This window comes from Orbicella faveolata, unplaced genomic scaffold (genome assembly GCF_042242905.1).
Source record: "Orbicella faveolata isolate gen_17 unplaced genomic scaffold, um_ofav_v1 contig_14, whole genome shotgun sequence".
Taxonomy (NCBI): domain Eukaryota; kingdom Metazoa; phylum Cnidaria; class Anthozoa; order Scleractinia; family Merulinidae; genus Orbicella; species Orbicella faveolata.
The window spans coordinates 7,466,408-7,488,514 of record NW_028301541.1 but is presented as its reverse complement, the minus strand read 5'-3'; the positions used below and the strand labels follow the sequence as shown (position 1 = coordinate 7,488,514).

The window sequence follows — 22,107 nt, the reverse complement described above, 5'->3', positions numbered from 1 at the left end:
AAATCACATGATTATCGGGACATCATCGTTTTCGAAAAGCTCCGTTTTCGAAACGTTTTCCGTCCACACTAAAACGCAAAGCCGGCGTTTTCAAATTCCTCCGGTTTGAAGAGATTTTTCGAAAAGCTCCGTTTTCCGGGCGGATCAATGTGGAGGGCAGGCCTAACCGTAGAAATAAAGTTGCGTTTTCAAATTTCTCCGGCGTATTGTGGACAGGGCCTAAGAATGTGTTTATATCTTTCTTACAGGAATTCTTTGAGTCTTGCTCGTCGTGAACATCTCTGTGGATGGGACATCAGCCAGCTCGTTCTTCTACACGACGACATAGGTCTGATTCCTTTAAAAACTGAAATATTCTGAACAAATATATATATTTTGAAAACAGCCCGAAGAAAATATGCTCGCTGATTGGTTTAAATCTACTAGTCACTCAAAACTTTATCTAAATCCTCTTCACAGACAAAGAAGCAGCCCCAGCGCACGTTGCTACGCTACTCACTACAGTAAACACCCGCGTATAAGAACCTAGTGATTTAAGAACCTACAGGCTGAAATTGGGCATTTTAATGCCCAAATATATAAGAACCTATTTAGGCTGGCAAAGAACAATAGGTTCTTATACAAAAAAAACACTCTTATTTTGTAGCCAAAATACTGGATTTTAATTGATAGAAATTGTGAAATTTCTGAGAAACACCATGAAAATTATTTGTTTAATTGAAAATCTTTTAAATACAGAGTATAGAATACTGTATAAAATTATACTGGTGTAGCCTTGGGACTTGAATCTGTAGAGTGCCCTGACTTTTGCTCATGTGAAATACACATTACTGCTTGTCTTTTTCATTCCAACTGTAACAGTGATACCCAAAGAAAATGTTTGTTCTTTCTGTGTACAGTACAATGCATCTTTATTTCAATACGCAAGAAAATTAATATTTTGTTTCACATTGTATTTGATTATTTTCAAATTGGTTCAATTTTAATTCCCTAAATTGGGTTTTTATTTATTTTTGCTGTTTTTATTTATATATTTATATTGCTGTTAACAATTTACATTATTATCAAATACAACTGTAAATATGGTAGCCTATGATACTGAATTTATTATTGTTTAAAAAATAAGGCTTGGCATTTTTGCGGTTTAAAATACAAATGTTCAACCATTATGACATACTAGTACTACAGTAGCTCTCTGAATGGTATCACTATGACAACTCCTACAAATAAGAACCTACTAAGAACCTAATCAGCCTGAGTTCGGAAAAACTACCCCAAAATATAAGAACCCATTCAGCCTGAACCCAAAAATTCTAGGTTCTTATACGCGGGTGTTTACTGTATCTACAACAGAATAGAACGTGAGTAGCGTAGCCAATCAGAGAACAGCATTCATGATAGAACGCTAGTAGATTTATACTAAAACTCGATAGAACACAGAACTATCACGTTCATATTCCTCAGAGACATTTTTATTCGTAAAAGGTAAACCTGACAGGAAGCAATAGGCTTCGAGTGAAAAAGATCTTAGCGAGATCTTCCAAAACTCAAATCTTCTGGTACAATATTTCTAAACCCAAAGGTGTTATTTTTCCGGCCCGAACGAGAAAGTCTACAGAAAAGTAAGATCAGATAAGTTTTGAAGAATACACTAGAGAATATTGACTATTATTTTTTTTCTTTTCCCGATATACTGTTTACATAACTAGGAATTGTCGAGTGGTTTAACGATGAAGAACGACAAATATTCCCAACAGGTGAGCAAATCGTTCTCTCAGCACTCAGTATAAACAAACCTTAGGGGTTATTTTTCTATGGGTAATCATGATGCGGGTTTTGAGCACTACTGTTTATGGCAAAGACTTTTCAATGACCTAACCGGTCTGTTCATAGCAGAACGATCTTAGGAATTTTAACAAAAGCTCAACTATTTTTCAGCGTAATACATGTTGCCATAACCCCTCAAAATCTGATCATTTGCTTCAACTAAAAGTTCCGTCAAAGTCACGGGTTTCTGTTGGGCCATAATTACACCAATGCCGCCGTGTCCGGTCTTCGTTCCTACCGACCAAGGGAGGGAGGGATGGGAAGTGCGGGCTCAATTTCCTGAACAGAAGCTGTAATCATCTAACGTATCCGTCTGACGGCGAGGGAAGAGGGAGCCCGAGGGAGGGAGGCAGTCAAATAGCGGGTCTTTCCATCAGAAAAGCAAGTATCCTCCTTAAAGCATTTCAATATGACTAGGTTAATAGACATTTTCATGGGTTTTACAAGTTTGTTCGTTGTCTTTCAGAATGGTGCCGTTCTTTATTTGGTCAAGTACCACCTAGAACTATAGACAAGAGTCGGCTGCAAACAGCGCTGAATGAGATGTCGACAATGAACACATTTTCTGGCCGGTTACTCGAAATCTGCTTGAAACGGCATATATATTACAACCACGAAATGATGCCTTTATTGACAGAAAGAAAACCTGACAAAGATATTCGAGAAATTCGGCAACATCTCGTTACTAACCAGCCAGGGCTCAAGTCCAAGGCAACCTCGTTTCCAGGACATTTCCCTTTGAAATTAGGACGAGCGGAAAAAGTAAAAAGTCCCGGGAACGAGGTTGAGGCCAAGGTTGGCACGCCCGAACCTTACAGGACTTTGGAGGGGAGAGAACGTCGGTGTGAGGAATATTCTAAGCCCGTAGTGAATCCGATCTCTAAAATATGCAACTTGGAGAGAAGACTCGCAGCAAGAAGAAAAGCAAAGATTGACAAAGGGATGGAAGGACTACAACAACCTTTCACAACTAAAACAAGACTGTGCCAAAGAAAGATTTTCAACCCTTCCGTTATATCAGTCATGGGGGGAGTTAGTCCCAAGACTCCTACAGAAAACAGTCACGACACACGTAAAACGTTCTACAAGAAGTATTTGCAGTTGTTGCCAATTGACAGGGCGCTACAGACAACAAAACACGTCAAGACGATCAATCTCCCTCCTCTGAGGGAAAACCTAACACTTTTGCCAAAACTTTCCCATAGCAAACACTTGCAATACAAGACAGTCAGTTCAAGAGCTATAGATCAGAAAGCGGTCCAAAGTGCGCTTAAACCAGAGTTTTTGGTTGAGCAAGCAAAAGAGCCGCTTTTGGTGAAAGAAGACCTTCATGAATTGCATGGAGACTCAGGGCCTCAACAGGGTATTGCAGTCAACACGAATATTGCTGTGACACGTCCTTGTTCTACGGAATTAGTTTCCAAGAACCCGTGATCTTTTTGTTTGCAATTTCTTCGTCATCACGGCCAAAACCAAAACTCGCTTCTTCACCAGTGCGTGTTGAAATGTGTGACTGGTCTCTTAAGGTTAGGAACTTGCGATAGCTGGCGTAAAATAAGGTCCAGTGAATGTCACTTTATTTTTCGAGAAAAGTTCGGTTCCCCGCAGGTCCTCGATCCTCGAGAGGACGGACGTTGAGTGGGGGCTCATTTTCCCGAACAGCGGTTGATAATCGAGCGTGACACTTGACAAATAGAAGTGTGATCCGTTGATTAGCGTGACCAACACGGGCATAGATAACTCTCCCAATACGAACAAGACATTCGAAATAATCCATTCTTGAAGTATTTATCATTTTGCTAGCCCAAATTTCCTTTATCCCCTTACTGAAAATAAGGATTGGTGTGTGGACTTGAGACTCTGGACTGAAATGTTGACGGTCACGTCATTTGTCATGAAGGTCATGTTAATTCTTGTTGTTCAAGTCCATCGAGCAGAGTACAAATACAAAGTACAAATAATATAATAGTAAAAATATCATGTTGCCATGGAAACCACACGATGTTAGAGTGATAGCTAAACATTAAGCCTGAAAACAAGTTTTCTTATTTTTATACTGAAAATCCAAGTCACTTGCGGGATATTTTATGTTGTTGAAAGCATTGTATGATTGGTACAATCACTGATGTTTTTGGATAAAACAGAGTTTTACTCTTGAAGCTGGTCCGTCCTCAGACACTCGCATTTACACACTGCATGGCATGGATAATCGCACTGGTCCAGCTCTCGCATGTTTGTTCCTGAGAAGCCTGTGGAGTTAAGCCAGTTCTAATGAAGAGAAAAACAGTGCAAAGTCAAATTCTGCATCAACTGCAACTTGTCAGCTTAAAAAGCCTTTACATCTTTTGCTTTGCGACAATTTATTTTACACAAACATATATATACCTTTTATTCACAGACCTTAAATTTTTTTGAGATTCAAAGAGGGACTTCACTAGTGTTTGAGCCTTGATATGCAATCTTCCTTGTTCATCCCTGTGTATTATCAACTAGAGTCTTGGAGTCCTGAGCTCTTTCAATTCCTTCATTAGTATTAAGACTCCAGACTACCATAAGTTCAAGTTTTTCACTATGGACAATGTCAGTCAAAATGTGGATGCCATTCATATTCATGATATCTGCAGAATGAAGTCATCTTTACAGACCCTTCACAGGTATTTAGGCCTGATATATGCAGAAATTCTGTAGCATGGAAGGCTGAATTCTTGAATAAGCTGTGGATAAAATGCTTCCAAACAGAATTCAAGAACACTTTTTAGCACTTTTCAAAGACTAACAAACATTTTTCCAAGGCTTAAATTTATTGTTTTTATCCTTTCTGCAGTTGGCAGGAATTCACCCAACTCGGGGTTTCTCATGACTTCGTTTATGACACATATTTTTCACTTTTTACAGATTTCCAGCTGTGCAAAAACAAGAAGAAAAGAAAAGAAAAATAAGGAAAAATGAATGATGCAAATCAGAAATATGCTAGCCATTTTATACGATGTCTGCCCTTTTAAACAAGACAGAACAAAATTCCATGACCTACACAAATCCTGTTCTAATAAAATTACCGACAATGCCAAGTTCCACACATTGCAAAGAAGCTAAAGCAAAAAATATAAATGAAAAAAAAAACTTAAAGCATATTTTCACGAGATAAAGTGCCACCAATTTAAACAAGGAAACCGTATCTTCCTAACTGCTTTAATTATGGTACAGTACACTTTCCGACATGCCACAGGGTAGTTCTGTCACAGATGTTGTCTAGATGAGCAACAGGATGAAGTAACAAACAAACACCAGAAAATAGTCATTTTATAATGCTATGCATTTATTTTAGTTTTGCCGACATATTAATGTACACATTTTATGAGTGGTATTTGCCACCTCAATAATAAGCTTTTTCCTCTTTCTTTTTTAAAATCCTAACTCAATATTAAGATTCAATTGAACCCATTTTCTTAACTGTCTTTTCTTGTTTGGGCACTTTTTCATAGAGTATAAAATTGTAAATATTACTTGATGGGTATCATTTCCCTACAGCTTCGCATAGAGGACCAAGCTGGAATTTCATACACGATAAGTTTCTCTTTTGTCCTTCATAGCACACTTTAGTAATGTCGTTTCATGTGAAGCGACAAGTGATCTGATCGCGAAAAGCTACGGTCGCACGTTGTACATTTAAATGGCTTAATCCCCGTATGTTTTCGGTAATGCCTTGTAAGTTCATCGGATCGCGCAAATCGCCAGCCACAGTCTTTCCAGTTGCACTGATATGGTTTTTCACCCGTGTGGGTTCGTTGGTGAGCTTTAAGATGCGAGCTTTTAGTATACGATTTATTGCATCCTTCGAATGTACATTTATGAGTCCTTGCCAATGTTCGCTTCCCTTTGGGTAACTGCGTTGGGGTTGGATCAGTGGAATCCTTCGCATCATTAGCATTTGAAGAGCTAGTTGCCTTTAATGTATTCGAGTTTGGCTTTGAAGAGCTGGAGTTTCCTGCAGAACCTTCGATCGTCAGTTTTGCCTTCGCCAGTTTGGTCAAAGACTCGGTACTCATTGATTCGTTGTCAGTTTGCGTGCCTTCCGAGGTCTGTTTGATGGTCGTACAGACAGGTTTCATCTCAACATCGGCGCACGTGAGTCCTCCAGGCTGAATGCAGTCTAGCTGAATTTCGATGTCAGAAGAAGACTCGCTCGTAGGACTGCAACTTGATAAATTATCAGGGCTAGAAGAGCGTAGTTCCAAGCAAATGACATCCTGTTGATATGGCAATTCATACAACAACTCTGTATCTTTCAGCTTGCTTTCGATTAGGTCTTCCTGGCAGAAATATTTCTCGTTGTAATTCAGCTCGTAGTCTGAATCGAGCGAGCTTTCGGAGTCAAATGCACCGCCGTCATCAAAAAGGTCCACTTTGCCATTGAATTGTGAAAAATTCAAGCTATCGATGTCGAACCATATCTAAAAAAACAAGAATCGAAAGCGTTGGTTTCGTTTACTTGTCACTAGCGTTCTTCGAAAGTTCCAAAATTGACCAGCTAGTAACATACTACAGTACATGTCTGCTAGCTGCTACATCACGCAAGTTCTGCTCTTTCAATCCCACGAGCATCCATAAAGACTTACCTTTCTGAAATGTTCTTCGGGATTGCCTAACGTCTCTTTAGGCCGCAATAAATCGAGAGTGACAGTGGAAAGCAACGGGTCGACCACCGAGGACATTTTTGAACCTTTGCTATGCACGTTTCCAGCATGCCTTGGTTCACTGCACACAGCTAAATAAGCGGTTTCCTTTGACAAGTCACTTGCCTTTTTTAATGGCCATCTTATTGGTTAAAATTCTCGTTCAATCGAACAATCGATCAAGAGGAACCAATACGATGTATTTCTTATCCATATATGGGCATGACTAAAATAGAAACACAGCTGCTTGGTATAAAAACAGAGCGAGTTCATAACAGCCCAGATTGTTCGAGGAGTCACGTCGGTGTGAAACGAAGCTAAAAGAGGGTGAATCGCTAATTATGCGGAAATATTTCAAGCCAAAAAAGATTCTTCTGGTTGTGAAAATATGAGAGAAGAAGCAATTACACGGGCATAATTTAATAAAACCCAGCGGTAAAATACTAAGCTCAAGAAGGTCACGAATGACACAGATAACGCTTACAAATACAGAACTAAATATTCAGTATGGCGGGATTTGTTTACAACTATGTTGAATTTGTTTAAAAGCCCTTCTCGATATCCACATAGTGCAAATTTTTCGAGTTGCTATCTAATGAGATCATTCCACTCGGAAATTTTTAATAGGAACTATGATTGATCAAATATCGACAGCATGTAGACGTTGTGCTATAAAAAGAAGACAATTAACTCGCATTGATCACAAGACTGTCATGTTTGTACAAATGGAAAATTACTGGTTGTCGGCCGTGAGCCATACATCACTGTATTTGTATAAAGGAAATTAAAAACTCGGTCAAAGGACAAATATATGTGCACATACATGTTTGTATGGCTTGATCACATGTGGAACTTTAATGCGTTTCCATAAGTGAACAGGACTGCGAACCATGGATGAAGGAAGGACTCACTTCTACACCATTACACCCTTATTTTATAATAAGAATATTGTTTTTCTGGCCGAGGCTGAATATTCTTATTTTTTTGTTGATTTTAGGCTGAAAATATTCTTGTGAATGACATCTCTGTTTTCGAATGTATTTGGTGTCTGGGTCAGTATTAAAGTATAAATTTTGGAGCCAGCCTCCACGAAAGCGGCGGAAATCGAGCCTAGCCTGCAGGCATCAAAGCCTGATATGAGGCTTGCAGAAATGTTATAAGTAACATAGTGCAGCTAATGCTGTTTTTGTTGCTTTTTGGCTAGTTTTGCCGTTGAGAGAAAGGAAGAATTTGAAACGGTTTTTTTCTATATTCGGTGTTTACAAATTTTCAAAATTATATTCTTTTCAAAATCTCAGCCTTGGGTCTATTCTTGAAATATTCTTAAAATTTCACAAATTTCAGCCTTGATATTCTTATAAAATATATTCTTATGAAAACGAAAGAGTGTATGGCATTATATTTTTGTAGGAGCTTTATTTAGAGAACTAGTGACTTTCGAACTATCATAGACTGTGTATTCAATTAGGTTCTAATTTTTGCATCTTGCAGATTTAACTACTGGAATATGGATGTTTTTGCGGAAGAATGTTTGGGAGGAGATATTTTGGGGGACGTTCGCTTGTCAAATCGTGTATGCCGCAAGAATGGCAAAAATTAAAATCACCAAAAATGACATCACTCGAGAAGAATTCTAAACAAACATACCACGTGATCTTGACAAACACGGAAAAAAATCTTAAATTAACTCGTTTCTGTTCAATTTATTTCCCCATGGAATATAACTGAGCACACACTGGACCAAGACCCAATAACATTTTTCTCTAATTCAAATTTAGGAAATATGTTACTCTTTAAATTTATGTATAGCTCTACCACTGCCTAGCTCTGGAGGCAGAGAATATTGCCAATAAATCCGTCCTATTTCAGTAGTATGTCTTGAATTTTAAACTGTTATTTCCGGTTGTCCAATGTTTGGACTGAACGCGTACGCTTTGCCACGTGATCTGTCCTCAAACGAACTGGTTGAAAAGGAGTGCGTGACGAGTCAGCTCAGGAAGAACCATGACCAGCCCGGGAAAAAAAATTCGATGTTCGACCGTGCAAACGTTTAAAACTAGCTAAACTGGATTAATTTGGATTGTGATCTCAACCTGGGTGGTTTGCTTTGAGTCTGCAGGTCAGCGGTCTCAAACAACAAACAAAGATGGCGCCGCGCTGCGGATAACCGTGAAGATGAAGATGTAAACACACATAGAGGCTGGCTATAAAACGAAATACATTTAAGCCAGATTGTTCAAAACATGTCGGAGGTAAAGTTAGGGAGACCAGTTAGAAGGTCTTCCAATTCTAGTATTTCATCTAGAGCGTCCAATGTGTCCTTCTCGGAGAAGGTTCGGCGTGAGTCGACCGCCAAATTTGACAACTTCATGAAGGAATGCCGTGCGGCTTACCTGGCCGTTTTAAGTAGTACAACCGAGAAAATCACATCCATTGACGAACTGATCCTAGGTGAGAATTGCTTTGTTATTTGAGCGGTTAACGTTATATTGTTCTTGTTACTGCATGTTTTAACTTAATTAATGTTGGTTGCTAGTCGTTGATAACTGAGAACAGCGGATGTACGGGTAGGAAGGGTGCAGGGTGAAGCAAGGTTTTAAGTAATAATGAGACACAATTCAACACCCCAGAACATCCTAGCTTACCCCCTTCCCGACTTTGAAGTCAACAAACGAAAGAAGAAAAAAAAAACTTCATTTTCAAAAAAGTATGAAAAACGAAAGTTTTAGAATTTATGGAAAGTGAAATTTAGAAGATTTGCTTCTTTGGGAATGAACAATAAAGGGACAATTTATTTTTAATATTCAGTTTCTTAGCATAACAAGTGACTCTAAATCCACAAATTCAAAAATTCTATCAGTAACTCTATAATACAGCTTTAATCTATCGCCTAGAAAATTTAAAACTGGAATAAAATTGGGATTGAAATCCATGTAAGGTGCTGTGAAGAATGTCTGGGACTAGGAGAAGAGGGACTCCTTTATTTCATCTGAAATAGGGACCTGTGCTTGGTAGGGTATGGTTTTTAGGGTTTTTTGCTTTAAACGGAGTATGTATAAATCAACACTATTCAATAGTGTCTCAAATCAGGTATTGGTTTGAACATATTTTTGCTAGAAATTGTTAACCACTTATTAACTGAGACTGAGATCTTTATGGGAAAATCTCAAACCATATTGACCTCACTATCACCCAGTTAATGTGGCAAGTGAGGCCTTCACAAACACATGGTATTCAGTGCGAGGTAATGAACTTGTACTGTTACATATATAATTTGGAAATAGCAAAACAGATCAAAATGACTTCAAAACAGTCATGAAATCTGGATCATGAAGTAACCTGAGTAGATTAGTTTTTTGTCTTGAACAGGGTGGCTGCATGTGATCAGGGTTTGAAGGCCTTAGTGGTATCATCTCACCCAAGGCTATAAAAAGTGTCCCCTTCCCTCTTTAATGCTTGGAGTTAGGAGCTCGTAAGCAGCCTCTACCCTCGTATGTTTGCGATTTGTGCAAGTGGTGTAGGTCTGAGACGTGTGGAAAATCATATTTTAGTCTAGTATAGGGTCAGGATAAGTTAAGGACATTTTTTTGTCATCAGTCCCTGTTATTGTTTATTTTTTTATTTAAGCCCTTCAGTTTGGTGGAAGAAATCCTTCAATGAAGTTTGTACAAAAATATTGGAGACATGACACAGGTTAGATATTTACAGTACCAGACTGATAATTTTGACTCCTGGAAGGGGAAATGCTCATCATCTCCCGGCCAGAGTATTTCTAAAATTAAGTCAGAGTGATTGATTAGCATTATTTCGCTAGTGAACTAGTGTGAGGTCTGTATTGGGGAAATATTAGTGGAGTTTTTTTTTTACAATTTCTTCAACCAAGCTGCAGTTGAAGACCATAAACTTGGGAAAAATGACGGAAGACCAATATTCCCCAATACAGACCACACATGACATTGTCTAACTGCATCAAGTAAATAAGTATATAGGTAATTGTATGAATGTGAGTGCAATTACACTACACATGATATTTGAAAATTCTCTTAAAATTGCATGAGCCTTTAGTTGAGAGCAATTTGAAAGAATTTTCAAAATCATGAGTAGTGTGAATCCTCAATTGCTTGAGCCTTTACCCGATTACTATTATATGAGTGGGAAAATCATGAAAGCGTTATAAGAATTAGTGTTAAATTGCCAGCACTCTGCCAATCACAATAAAGTAATTTTCTCAGTTATATAATAACTTTAAGTTAAGTTATCTAATGAGTGTAATGTGGTCATGATGCTTGCTGTTTATGTCTTCTGAACAGATAGTATTTCGTACAATGATTTTTGTGACATAATGAGGAAGGAAAAACCCCTGAATAAGGACTCTATCCTCAAGGCATTCAAATGTATTGACAAGAATGGTGATGGATTTATAACGTATGATGAGCTGTTTACATTGTTGACCAAGGTATGATCCCTTTCTCAGAACCACACTCATGCATTCCTCAGATCTCTAGTTTCTATCAAATGGCGATGTAGTTTTAGGCAGAAAACTAACTCTTCTTCTTTTCTATTATGGTAAGATTTTGAGTTGATAATTTCTGCATCATGTTTGTATAACTGATTTTTTTCAAAGGTTTTTCAACAAAACAAAATTGTCCAAATTTTGTTGCATTTGACCTTAAAATCAGTGAAAACAGAATATTTGTTGGTAATCATGTGGCAAACAATATTATTTTTACTTCTTAGGTACAACATGTTTTAGGGACTATTTAGAAAAGGAAAATCCACTTGCTCCTAAAACAAGTGGACAGGTGGGACTTTGACTTTGCCCCTGCCAAAATTTTAAGTTGTGAATTGTTTTTATCACTAATGTGCAAGCCAGCAAGCTTCAATACAGTGAGCTATGTACAAGCCATGCAAGTCAGGATCCCTACTCCCCACCCCCCAAAAAACAAAAACTAAACAAACAAACTACATGTAGAACTTTTAATCTATTCATTTCATTTTTTTTTTACTAGGGCCCCATTGATATCAGTTTTATAATTGAAGTGGTTACCCTGTATAAATATTTTCAATTATTATTATTATTATTATTATTATTATTATTATTATTATTATTATTATTACAGTGAAACCTCTATTAAGCGGACCCCCAATTAAGTGGACACTTACCCTGGTCCCGAAGTTAACGTGTTATATTTCCCTTTATAATGAACCTCTGTTCAGCGGACATCTCTATTAAGCGGACACGGACACAAAAATATATTGTATTTGAAGAAGCTAGTCATAAAAGGGGATAAGTGACGATTTTGGTTGCTTTTCTTTTTTCTTGCTCCAAATTAGCTGAATTTTTGCATGTGGTCTTCAATGTAATAGAAAAACGTGTTCCTGTATTTTTGCCGCTGGTTTTTGCTTCGCTTTATAAAGACGCCGCTAGGAAAACCGAGTGGTTTTTTGCATATGCAATATCCTGAAAACGAAGCAAAGTTTAGCGGAAAAACTACGGGACATTGCTAAACATACCTCAACAAAACTCTATGCGAAATTTGGAGCGTTTTCGACAAAGTTCACTTTTGATTAAAATACCTAACGCCCTTTTCCCGCCAAAGCTGCAAATAAACGAAGCCAGGCCTTTGTTATGATAAACAGAGCCGATCCTTTGTTATAATAACCAAGCCAAGCCTTTGTTATAAGTCGAAGTCTCGCCTCGGTTTATCATAACAAAGGATCGGCCCGCCGCGACCGCGGGGACTTTGATCTCACTTAGAAGGCAGCAAAATGTCAATTTCACGCAACGTATAAACTCAAAAATGTTAATTTTAGGTCAAAAAAGGTTTAAATGTTGATTTCACGTTAACGCGTGACGACAAGGAGGTTGATTTCACTTAGAAACAAGCAAAATGTCAATTTCACGCAACGCATAAGCTTAATGATGTTGATTTCAGGTCTAAATACGGGTTAAAATGTTGATTTCACGTTAACGCGTGACGGCAAGGAGGTTGATTTCTCTTAGAAACCAGCAAAATGTCAATTCCACGCAACGTATAAGCTCAAAAATGTTGATTTTAGGTCAAAAAAGGTTTAAATGTTGATTTCACGTTAACGTGTGACGGCAAGGATGTTGGTTTCACTTAGAAACCAGCAAAATGTCAATTTCACGTAGCGCATAAGCTCAATGATGTTGATTTCAGGCCTAAATAGCTTAAAATGTTGATTTCGCGTTAACGCGTGACGGCAAGGATGTTGGTTTCACTTAGAAACCAGCAAAATGTCAATTTCACGCAGCGCATAAGCTCAATGATGTTGATTTCAGGTCTAAATAGCTTAAAATGTTGATTTTGCGTTAACGCGTGACGGCAAGGATGTTGGTTTCACTTAGAAACCAGCAAAATGTCAATTTCACGTAGCGCATAAGCTCAATGATGTTGATTTCAGGTCTAAATAGCTTAAAATGTTGATTTCACGTTGATGCGTGACGGCAAGGATGTTGGTTTCACTTAGAAACCAGCAAAATGTCAATTTCACGCAACGTATAAGCTCAAAAATGTTGATTTTAGGTCAAAAAAGGTTTAAATGTTGATTTCACGTTGATGCGTGATGGCAAGGATGTTGGTTTCACTTAGAAACCAGAAAAATGTCAATTTTACGCAGCGCATAAGCTCAATGATGTTGATTTCAAGTCTAAATAGGTTAAAATGTTGATTTGACGTTAACGCGTGACGGCAAGGATGTTGGTTTCACTTAGAAAACAGCAAAATGGTAGGAGCCCATGATGGGCTCCTGAAAATGGTAATTTCATGCAACGTATAAGCTCAAAAATGTTGATTTCAGGTCAAAAAAAGGTGTAAATAAAAATAAAATGAAACAAATAAACATTTCAACAAGCACTTTTCCAAATACGGCAACGTCTTCAATGGCTAAAAAATCACGAGATAAAACATAGTTTTCGACAAACGCGATCGTAGCTTTATGTCACGCACCGCCATAACTTCCAAGTTCAAAATGCGCTGGTACCTCTTATGCCTGATGAGGATAACAACTTTGGTGGCTGTTTAGTTTTGGATTTAAGAATTTGATGACTCCACGTGAAAACGCTCTATAAATAGGGCTGACAGATTAACAGATTAACCCTTCTGCGCAACGTACGGGTCTCCATACATCTGCATGTCCCCTGATCCCAGAAGCTCAAAACACTACAAATCATGCCGATTTGAAATAAAATCAACGCAAACTGGATCACAGATCTGTTACAATCCATCGCCACTTGCTGGCCATTATTATGTTTAAATCTAGTTACCAGTTCGAGAAACGTCCGCAGAACGTAATCGCAATGCATGCCGGGAAGGGTCTTTACATCTCGTGCGCGGGAAAACATGGCGGTCGATACAAGACAAATTTTATAAGTCTAAAACCAGTTCTCACTTTCCAAACTTTGACGCTAGCAACGCTTGGCAAATGGGCCACAACTCACCAGAGGGTATTTTTCTTGGGCAAGAACTGCTCTTGGACTTTGCTACCTGGCTCGATCTGACTTCGAACGCCGATAACACGATTACGGTATATCAGCTGCCTTCGAAGTTTCAGAACACATTTTGATTCTTTAAAACGTGCTGATGACTTACGGGTTTATCGAGGCTTTATGATGCCTCTCAACCACCTGGTACTTTAACAAAATGCTTAAGATATTAGTTGACAGAGCTCTAATGCAGCACATCTCTTTTTTGTTTGATGGCATTTCGTTTGACGCTCGATCGATTCACGTGTTGTGTTCACGTCACAATAACCGGTGTAAACAATCCGTTCCCAGATTTCCGCTCTATATGCTGTGGGATTCGGTTTTGACTTCATACACTATAAACAGTCTGCCTGTTTGCTGTTCAACAAATAAACTCCTAAAGACATGGCTAGGAAAAGCCGAGTTTTTTGCCTGCGTTTTAACTCGAAAACAAAGCAAAAACCAGCGACAAAAATACAGAACCACATTTTTCTATTACATTGAAGACCACATGCAAAAATTCAGCTAATTTGGAGCAAGAAAAAAGAAAAGCAACCAAAATCGTCACTTATCCCGTTTTATGACTAGCTTCTTCATTTGGCTAATTTCTATTGTTAAAAACCTCTATTAAGTGGACACCAGACTGAATTGACAATGTGGCATTGGATTACGTCCTTGAAATAGTCTATTAAATGTACCTGTATTATCGTTGCTGTATGGAAAGGGCATTATTACAAACAAATTAAAGTTGGTAATGAAAGCTGATGAACTTGAACTCTGGATAGCTTCATTAATAACCTGGAACATTATTACAGTATAGGGGAACCATTGAATGTTCATTGTTAACAAACATTGCACAATTGTTATAAACCTTTATTAAATGGACACCCTCTATTAAGCGGACACTTGGGAAGGTCCCGAGGGTGTCCACTTGATAGAGGTTTCACTGTATTATTATTATTATTACTATTATGATAATCATAAACTAATCACAAGCTAACTAAGGTAAATTAGGCTAACCAGTGTACTTTGTTGGCTAACCATAATGCTATTAAATTTAATAAGCAAACCTGACTGTTATTCAGGTTAACTGTAATTGCTTTCTTACTCGTACTCTGTACAGATCTGACATTTAAGTCCTGGAATTTTGTGTACTACTAGCATTTTTCAAGAACTTTCTGTCATTGTTTACGGTCATTGTTTCTTTGCCTTTAGCAAGGAGAAAGGATGACTAAATCTGAGGTGCAAGAAATTCTTGATGATGCTGACATAAACAATGATGGGAAACTGGACTATAATGAGGTAAATATACAAAGCCCAGTTGGATGTATGTGCTGGAAGGTGACACACTATTTATAAAACCTAAAACCAGTCTTGGCACAGTCTGTTTAATGCTTAGAGCTAAATCTTTCCGTAAGTGACAATAAGAAGATATCAAAGACATTTGCATTGTCATCTTTAATACCACTGCCCTATGTTTTTAAAACCCAAAAAGGCAATGTTTCCCAAAGTGCCAATTGGAAACTAATAATGAATACTAGTCTTGCAGGTTGTAGCTTTGCATTTTTTATTGTATCTTTTAAAACCTTGTACATATACATGTAACTTAGTTTGATTTGCTGCATCGGAAAAATGAATGACATAACAGAGCCATTAAAAATGGTTGTGTTTCTTTAGTTTGCAGCCCTGCTTGTAAGTACAGCAGATGACTGTAAACAGAAAAGCTTAAAGAAACTGGCAAAAGCTGACGATGATACCACTTCTTCGTACACACCACAATCTTCTATTAATAAAAGACAAAGTATAAACAAGCAAAACATTCAGGAACCTGACAACCTGAAGGTACAAGTTAAAAGAATATTCTCATTCTAGGAGCTGAGGAACAAGACGACTTATTGGGGGTAGTGTGTAACAAAATAAGATGAACATTATGACAATCAGTTTCAATATGTTACTCGCGTTTTCACAATCACAGACTGTTGGGACATCGTAAAGTGAAAGCATGCAATTCTGACTGGGCATATAATTTATTGACTTTGTGTTTGCTTGCATAATTTTCAATTAAATAAGAAAGAAGGAAGAAAAAGAAACCTAAATTTTCACATAACTCTTCCAGAAAAGTAAGCTATTAATAAAACTAGTAAATTTTTGTTGGACAATGTCATGCAAGACAGTGCCTTGTTGATAACTTGGAAAATATTGAACTGCCAATACTTTCAACAATCTGATTGGTTGATTTTAGTAATTGGGGTCCTGAATTAACTTAGGTGTGTAATAATTATATTACATGTAGCTAGTAATATATAGTCTGATATAGATCAGGCAATTACTTTGTTTTTGGTTTTGGTTTTACTACGGTTTGAGATAACTGAGTAGCCTAATTGCTAAGTAATTAGTTTGGTTTTATGACACTCAGTTGAAAACTGCTGCAGTATAATTAATTTTACAGTTCTAAGATTACATGTATAAATTGGTGGCCTAGTGGTAAAATTTGTGTCATGTTTTCTTTATCAGGATTGGTACCAAGGATGCAGTAAGGGTAGTTTCTTTATTGATGGAGATGGTATCATAACCAGCCATCAGTTCAAACTACATCTTACAAAGGATTCTGATGTCTTTGTAACTATCCAACCCACTGCTAATAAGAAAGGTATTGGTTTGGGGTGTTGACAAACATTATTGACTAGATGATATGTAGAAACCTCATTAATAATTCATCAAGTTTAAACAAAGGAAATCGTGACCATGACGGTGTTTGGATATCTGATCTTAATTAGCATAGATTTTTTACGATTTCATTTCTCTGTTGTCTGCTTAGTTTCAGTTTTGATTGAGAAGATACATCAAACACTCAAGACAGTGTTTGACCACATTTCCAAACACCTTGAAGTTCGTCAAGAATACTCTGCTCCAAGTCGTATTCTCAACTCTCTTCACGGTGTTCGGAAATGTGGTCAAACACAGTCCTTTTGTGTTTGATATATTACTTCATGTACCTGTGAATGTAAACCCCTGATCCCACTCTTCTGTGGTCAGCTAATGAATCTTTGAATGAGATTTACAGTACAACACCTTCAACTGGGACCATTGGAGAATTTTAAACCAATTACAGCTCGATTGTAAATGAATTACTCTGAATTTGTTTGTGATCTCGCCAGTCATGTTCCCACAGTATGATTGTAAGCCGTTGGAACAGACAATTTGATTGGCTGCTAAATGCGTTCAAGTCTCATCGACTTCAAATAGCACTGGCAACAAACAAACAACGAAAGTTTATTTTATTTGAAACCAGCACGCAGGAGATAACTCTTTATGTAGCCTTGATGTGTGAATCTCTTCAGAGCATTGAAATTTTTCAAGCTAAAAGCAATAATAATGTTATTGTGAGTCATGATTAATCATGACAATTGCTTTTAACTATGTGGATCACTTCATTCATTGTATGTTTCAATGGTTGTTCAGACATGGAAGTAGATGACTTGCTCATACTCATTACATCATTGTTGACCCAGTTGCAGATAAACTGAAAACCATGGACATGGCAGTATTCTGTGTGGATAAGAATTCAGAGCTGGTTACTTTTACAGAGTCTAAGCTAGGACCAGTAAGTTTTATATAATTTATATTTTGTTATATGAGTATGTTTTCACTGCCAGGCCATAAACACAGACCGGAACTGCAAGTTATAATAATTCTGTAAGTACTTTGCTTAAAAACAAATTACAAAATTTGAAAGAATTTACAACTTAAAAAGAAAAATAAATTTGTAACTTTAATTCAATTTGAGATTCTCAAAATGCAGCTAATGGAAGGCCAATAATGTTACAGTATGGAGGAATTCAGCCATTGACATTAGCAATGAAACACTGGACACTGCTGGCAATCGTAACATCAATTGCTCAACCTTGCCAATAGTTGCTTATAATTAATTTCCTCAATAAAGGTTTGCTCTCATTCAGAAATACAGTATATTGTTTATTCAAGTTAATTAATAAGACTTATGTACTCTTCTTCCATTGTTTTATTTTTGTGTTATGTTGCCTTTTTGCAGAAATATTGTTTTCATCATGAGTTGGGGAGAGGAACATACAGCTTAATTTCCTTCACAACTGGGTGTCGACTTTCTGTCAGGAAGTCCACACCAGGCAAAAAAGCCAACCTTACCACTGGCTCTGGAGAAAATATGAAGCTTAGCAAGATGTTTAGGTAATTTAACTTTTTTCATTGGTAATTTGTTTTATATATATTAAATTATGTTATATATTTGAAGCAGGTATGCAGACTCATTATTTGCAACATGTAATATGGAGCAAACTGAAAGATAATTTTCAGTCTGTACTGCGCACTCTCGAGAGTTTGTTTGCATTTTTTGTTTTGTTTCACGCAAGACATCACAAAATGTAAACATTTTGCAACTACTTACATGAAGTAACATCAAAGTTTCTAAACAACCACCATTATGGATGCAAAGTGGTTGAAGCTTTATGCTTCTTTCTTTCTCATATTACTTGATGAAACAACTTCACAGCTGTAAAAATCAATGAAGCTTTTGGAAAAAGAATTTGAAAGGCCTGAAAAGATAAGGTGTGTGGTTCATAACGAATAACATTGATTCGAATTCATCGAGTGAGACATTAAAATGTTCATAAACATAAGGGTGCTGAGACTGCACAGTACGGACTGGAAATCATCTTTAAGGAACAAAAGAAGGAGGAAGATTAAAAAGAATAACATATTTTATTGTATTTAATGGATCCAAAAAGTAATATGTTAGTAAAATGTAATTAATAACAGAAATTATGTTTTGGAATATTTTGTACACTTAGAAATTATAATACCTACAATTGAAATTGCACACACACACATACACTGTACAAAGTCTAGAAAATCATTAATTTGTATTACCGGTACATGAAACTGTAATGCCATGGAAAAAATAATAATTTTCCTAATTTTGGGATCTTTTGCATTTTGCAAAAATTCTATTTCCTCCTCTACATGTGGTCGACAATTTTGCAAAATATTTTTTACTTTGTTTTGCAGGGAAGCTCTAACTGATATCTTTGACCGTTGCGACCTTGATGGCAATGGATACTTAAGTCGGGAAGAATTTGACTTTTTTCAGATGAAATCTGGTGGTGAACAATGTGATGACGATGCATGGGAAATCATGAAAGGTAATTGCCAAAAAAAAAAAAACATTTTATAATGGATGAATCAAACTGCCTGTAGAAGATTGTCTGTAGGTGTTGAATGTTCAGGCCTTTCCTGAGACCTGTGTGTTTAGTCTGACTAAGACTGAACTTGTTACACACTGTTATTGTTTTTTAGATAATTTTGAAGTGAAAGACGATGAGATCACTCTGAAGGGATTCCTTGACCTGAACATGATGGAAGCTCAAGATGCTGATGGTGATCCCAATGACTTATGGCTGACTCTTGAAAACATGGGCTTCAACAAAGCTCTTGAGTTAGATCAGGTACAGTATACATATTTGTGGGATTAACTCAAACAATTTTGAAATGCAAAATTGCTGACTATTTTGTATGTGATGCTGATAATAGCCTCTTCCCCTTGGGATCCCCCTCCCGCCCCTCCCGCCCCCCCCCCCCCAAAAAAAATTGAAATTAATAATGGGCGATTCCAGAAAATATCCATACTCAACCACAGGCGCATGAACAGCTTGTACTATGCCTTCAGAATTCCAGTCCAAGAAACCACCAATCTCCCTCGGAATTCGAAGATGGTGCCGGCGGTATAGGTATGGATGTTCTATAGAATCACCCAGTAAGTCTACCATAAAAGCATTTTGATCTCAGGGCGTATTATCACCAATTTTTATGGAATATAAGGATATTATCAGGGTATGATGGATATAGATATTGCAGAGGAGGTAAATGCACATGTTGTACCAGGTTTATTTATTATTAGTATAAATCTACTAGCGTTCTATCACGAATGTCCCAGGGACATTACAGTATTAACTTTCAGTCAAACACAGTCAAGTAAAAAGTCGTAACAAATGATCTTCATCTTTAACTTTACAGTCATGTCCATTTTTGCTAGAGGTTTTCTCTAACAAGTGTAGGCCAACTTTACAAGTGAACTCAATCCTAGAGAACAGAAATGATGTCGTGGAGAAAGCTGTAGTGACTTCAGTACTTAATAACATCTCCAAAAAGGAGAATGTAAGAGGAATGAGAGATCTTATTTTGTACAAGTATGAGAGTGCCATAAGAGTGACACTGGTGCTACAGAATACGGTAAGACTGCTGTGACTACAACTGTATCTAAAGGTTCATCAGGATCTGTGATAGATATGACATATTTTTGTGTGGTGTACAAAAAGTACTCCTTCAGATTTGGGGATTTAATGTGGAAGAACATGAAAGTGATCACTGTACGACCTCCCTCCCCCGGCCCTTTCCACAGAGTGACCAGTTTATACATGTAGCAATGAGCAGCTCGTGGAGATGAGGCTCAATAGTTAACTATTATATTAGTCGACAATTTAAATGTATGCCTAGAGCCGTGTTCACTTGAGTGCTGAAAGTAATTGGTGTTTGCTTTCGTTTCGCAGAAGTCTATCACCCTAAGCGATTGGCTTTAAACAATTCACGCCACTTTTGTCATCCAATCAGAAGTAAAACCTAAACCAATCGTGACTCGCTCGCACGAGTATTCCCGCGTTTCATGCCAGCTAGTTGTAGCTAGTTATATTTGCTTTTAATTTTGATTGGTTCATTAGACTGTCTCTGTCCTTTGTGACTGGCCAGAGTGATTACTATGGGTTTTGCTTTTACGACAGTGCCTACACACACGCATGAAAAACAACGCTCTATAAAACTACAAACTGGTGTGGTTTGGCAGACGCGACAAGGGTGTATATTTGGCAAAGTTTGTATGTGTAGTTATAAAGTGACATATGTATTCCGTTCCCAGTCTCACAGTGATGTCGTTGTCAGAGTGGATTGCAGCAACAGTAAGAACTGTTTAAGCCACCGAGGTGACCTGGACTACACAATAAAGCTAGAGGCCAACAGCACAGGGGTAAATCGAATTATGTCAACTTTAGTCATTATTATTAGCAGTATATTATCTTTGCTGATCCTTTCTATTGTGTTCGTAATTTCTAGATTTTCAAGATACTAGTGTAATCATCCAAATTCCACCCCAAAGGCCATTTCCGAGTTACCTTGTGCCTCTGTTTCAAAACGAGTCTTCGTGCAAAACCTTTCATTTGAAAATGAACCTGTAGGCGGAACACATTTCCATATGAATGGTTTCGCACGAAGACTCGTTTTGAAACAGAGGCAAAAGGCAACTCGGAAGTTAATCGTCATTTACTTTTTGTCCTCAGTTCGCTCTATTTGAATGTGCCTCACAGTGGTCAGAATAAGAAGCTTTCTTAGGTCCGTATATGGTCCCTGATTAGTAAGAGTAAACTGTGAGAAACAATCCACATGAACATTACGTTGTTTTTCTTTTGCAGGTTGTTCACCATTTTGTACCTCAGGACGCACGGAGGGAGTGGGGTGTGAAGCACTCCTTGACAATCGAACAGTGATATTCTTTGTGTGCTTTCAGTTTCCATACTCAGTTTACACAATGTACAAATGTAAATTATACAAAAAATGCTGCGATATCATAACATTAAAGTGTAGATCAATCCTCTATCAGAATCCGTGTGATGAAATAGCGCCATTCCACTGCTACGAGTGCTGCAAAATAATATTAAATAACCAAAGTATTTATGCGTGAGCGAGCACTTCTTAAACAGGCTGTTGTAAGACTTGTAATTAATGTCTTGTGCGCAAACTGACGGGAAATGTACAATCATATTTCCAGTTTTAGTGTATTTTATACACCTGCTCACATTTGAACGAACAAGCAGAAAATAAGAAACTAAATAAACTGTAAAGCAGTGAACGAAGATCCTGCTTGATTGAACGTTGGATCTCACAGGAGATCTAATCAGCCAAACTTGAAAAGTAAAACAATGAGAAGTCAAAGACTACTGCAAGGCTGACACAACGTCGTATATTTAACACAATATTTCGGTTGGTCAGACCAGCCTTCTTCAGGTTCAGATGTTACTAAATTACAAACGAAATTATAAT

General features: G+C 37.4%; 3 protein-coding genes across 3 annotated transcripts; 2 read left to right on the top strand and 1 right to left on the bottom strand.

Moving 5' to 3' along the window:
• LOC149113790 (uncharacterized) lies at window positions 1-3,995 on the top strand. Its single transcript, XM_089287467.1, has 3 exons — window positions 1-328; window positions 1,710-1,757; window positions 2,294-3,995. Exons 1-3 carry the CDS (start codon window positions 148-150, stop codon window positions 3,259-3,261), a joined length of 1,197 nt encoding a protein of 398 aa, XP_089143593.1. The 5' UTR covers window positions 1-147; the 3' UTR covers window positions 3,262-3,995.
• A 1,127-nt stretch (window positions 3,996-5,122) lies between these two features.
• Window positions 5,123-6,602, bottom strand: LOC110062347 (uncharacterized). Its single transcript, XM_020769222.2, has 2 exons — window positions 6,444-6,602; window positions 5,123-6,278 (listed from the first exon to the last, which is right to left on the bottom strand). The coding sequence occupies exons 1-2, from the start codon at window positions 6,537-6,539 to the stop codon at window positions 5,424-5,426; spliced, it is 951 nt and encodes a 316-aa protein (XP_020624881.1). The 5' UTR covers window positions 6,540-6,602; the 3' UTR covers window positions 5,123-5,423.
• A 1,848-nt stretch (window positions 6,603-8,450) lies between these two features.
• On the top strand, window positions 8,451-21,661 carry LOC110062348 (EF-hand calcium-binding domain-containing protein 7-like). Its single transcript, XM_020769223.2, has 13 exons — window positions 8,451-8,951; window positions 10,128-10,193; window positions 10,811-10,956; window positions 15,202-15,288; window positions 15,664-15,828; window positions 16,501-16,636; window positions 17,499-17,590; window positions 18,038-18,192; window positions 19,030-19,163; window positions 19,318-19,466; window positions 20,035-20,250; window positions 20,930-21,037; window positions 21,480-21,661. Exons 1-13 carry the CDS (start codon window positions 8,744-8,746, stop codon window positions 21,552-21,554), a joined length of 1,737 nt encoding a protein of 578 aa, XP_020624882.2. The 5' UTR covers window positions 8,451-8,743; the 3' UTR covers window positions 21,555-21,661.
• Window positions 21,662-22,107: the final 446 nt, after the last annotated feature.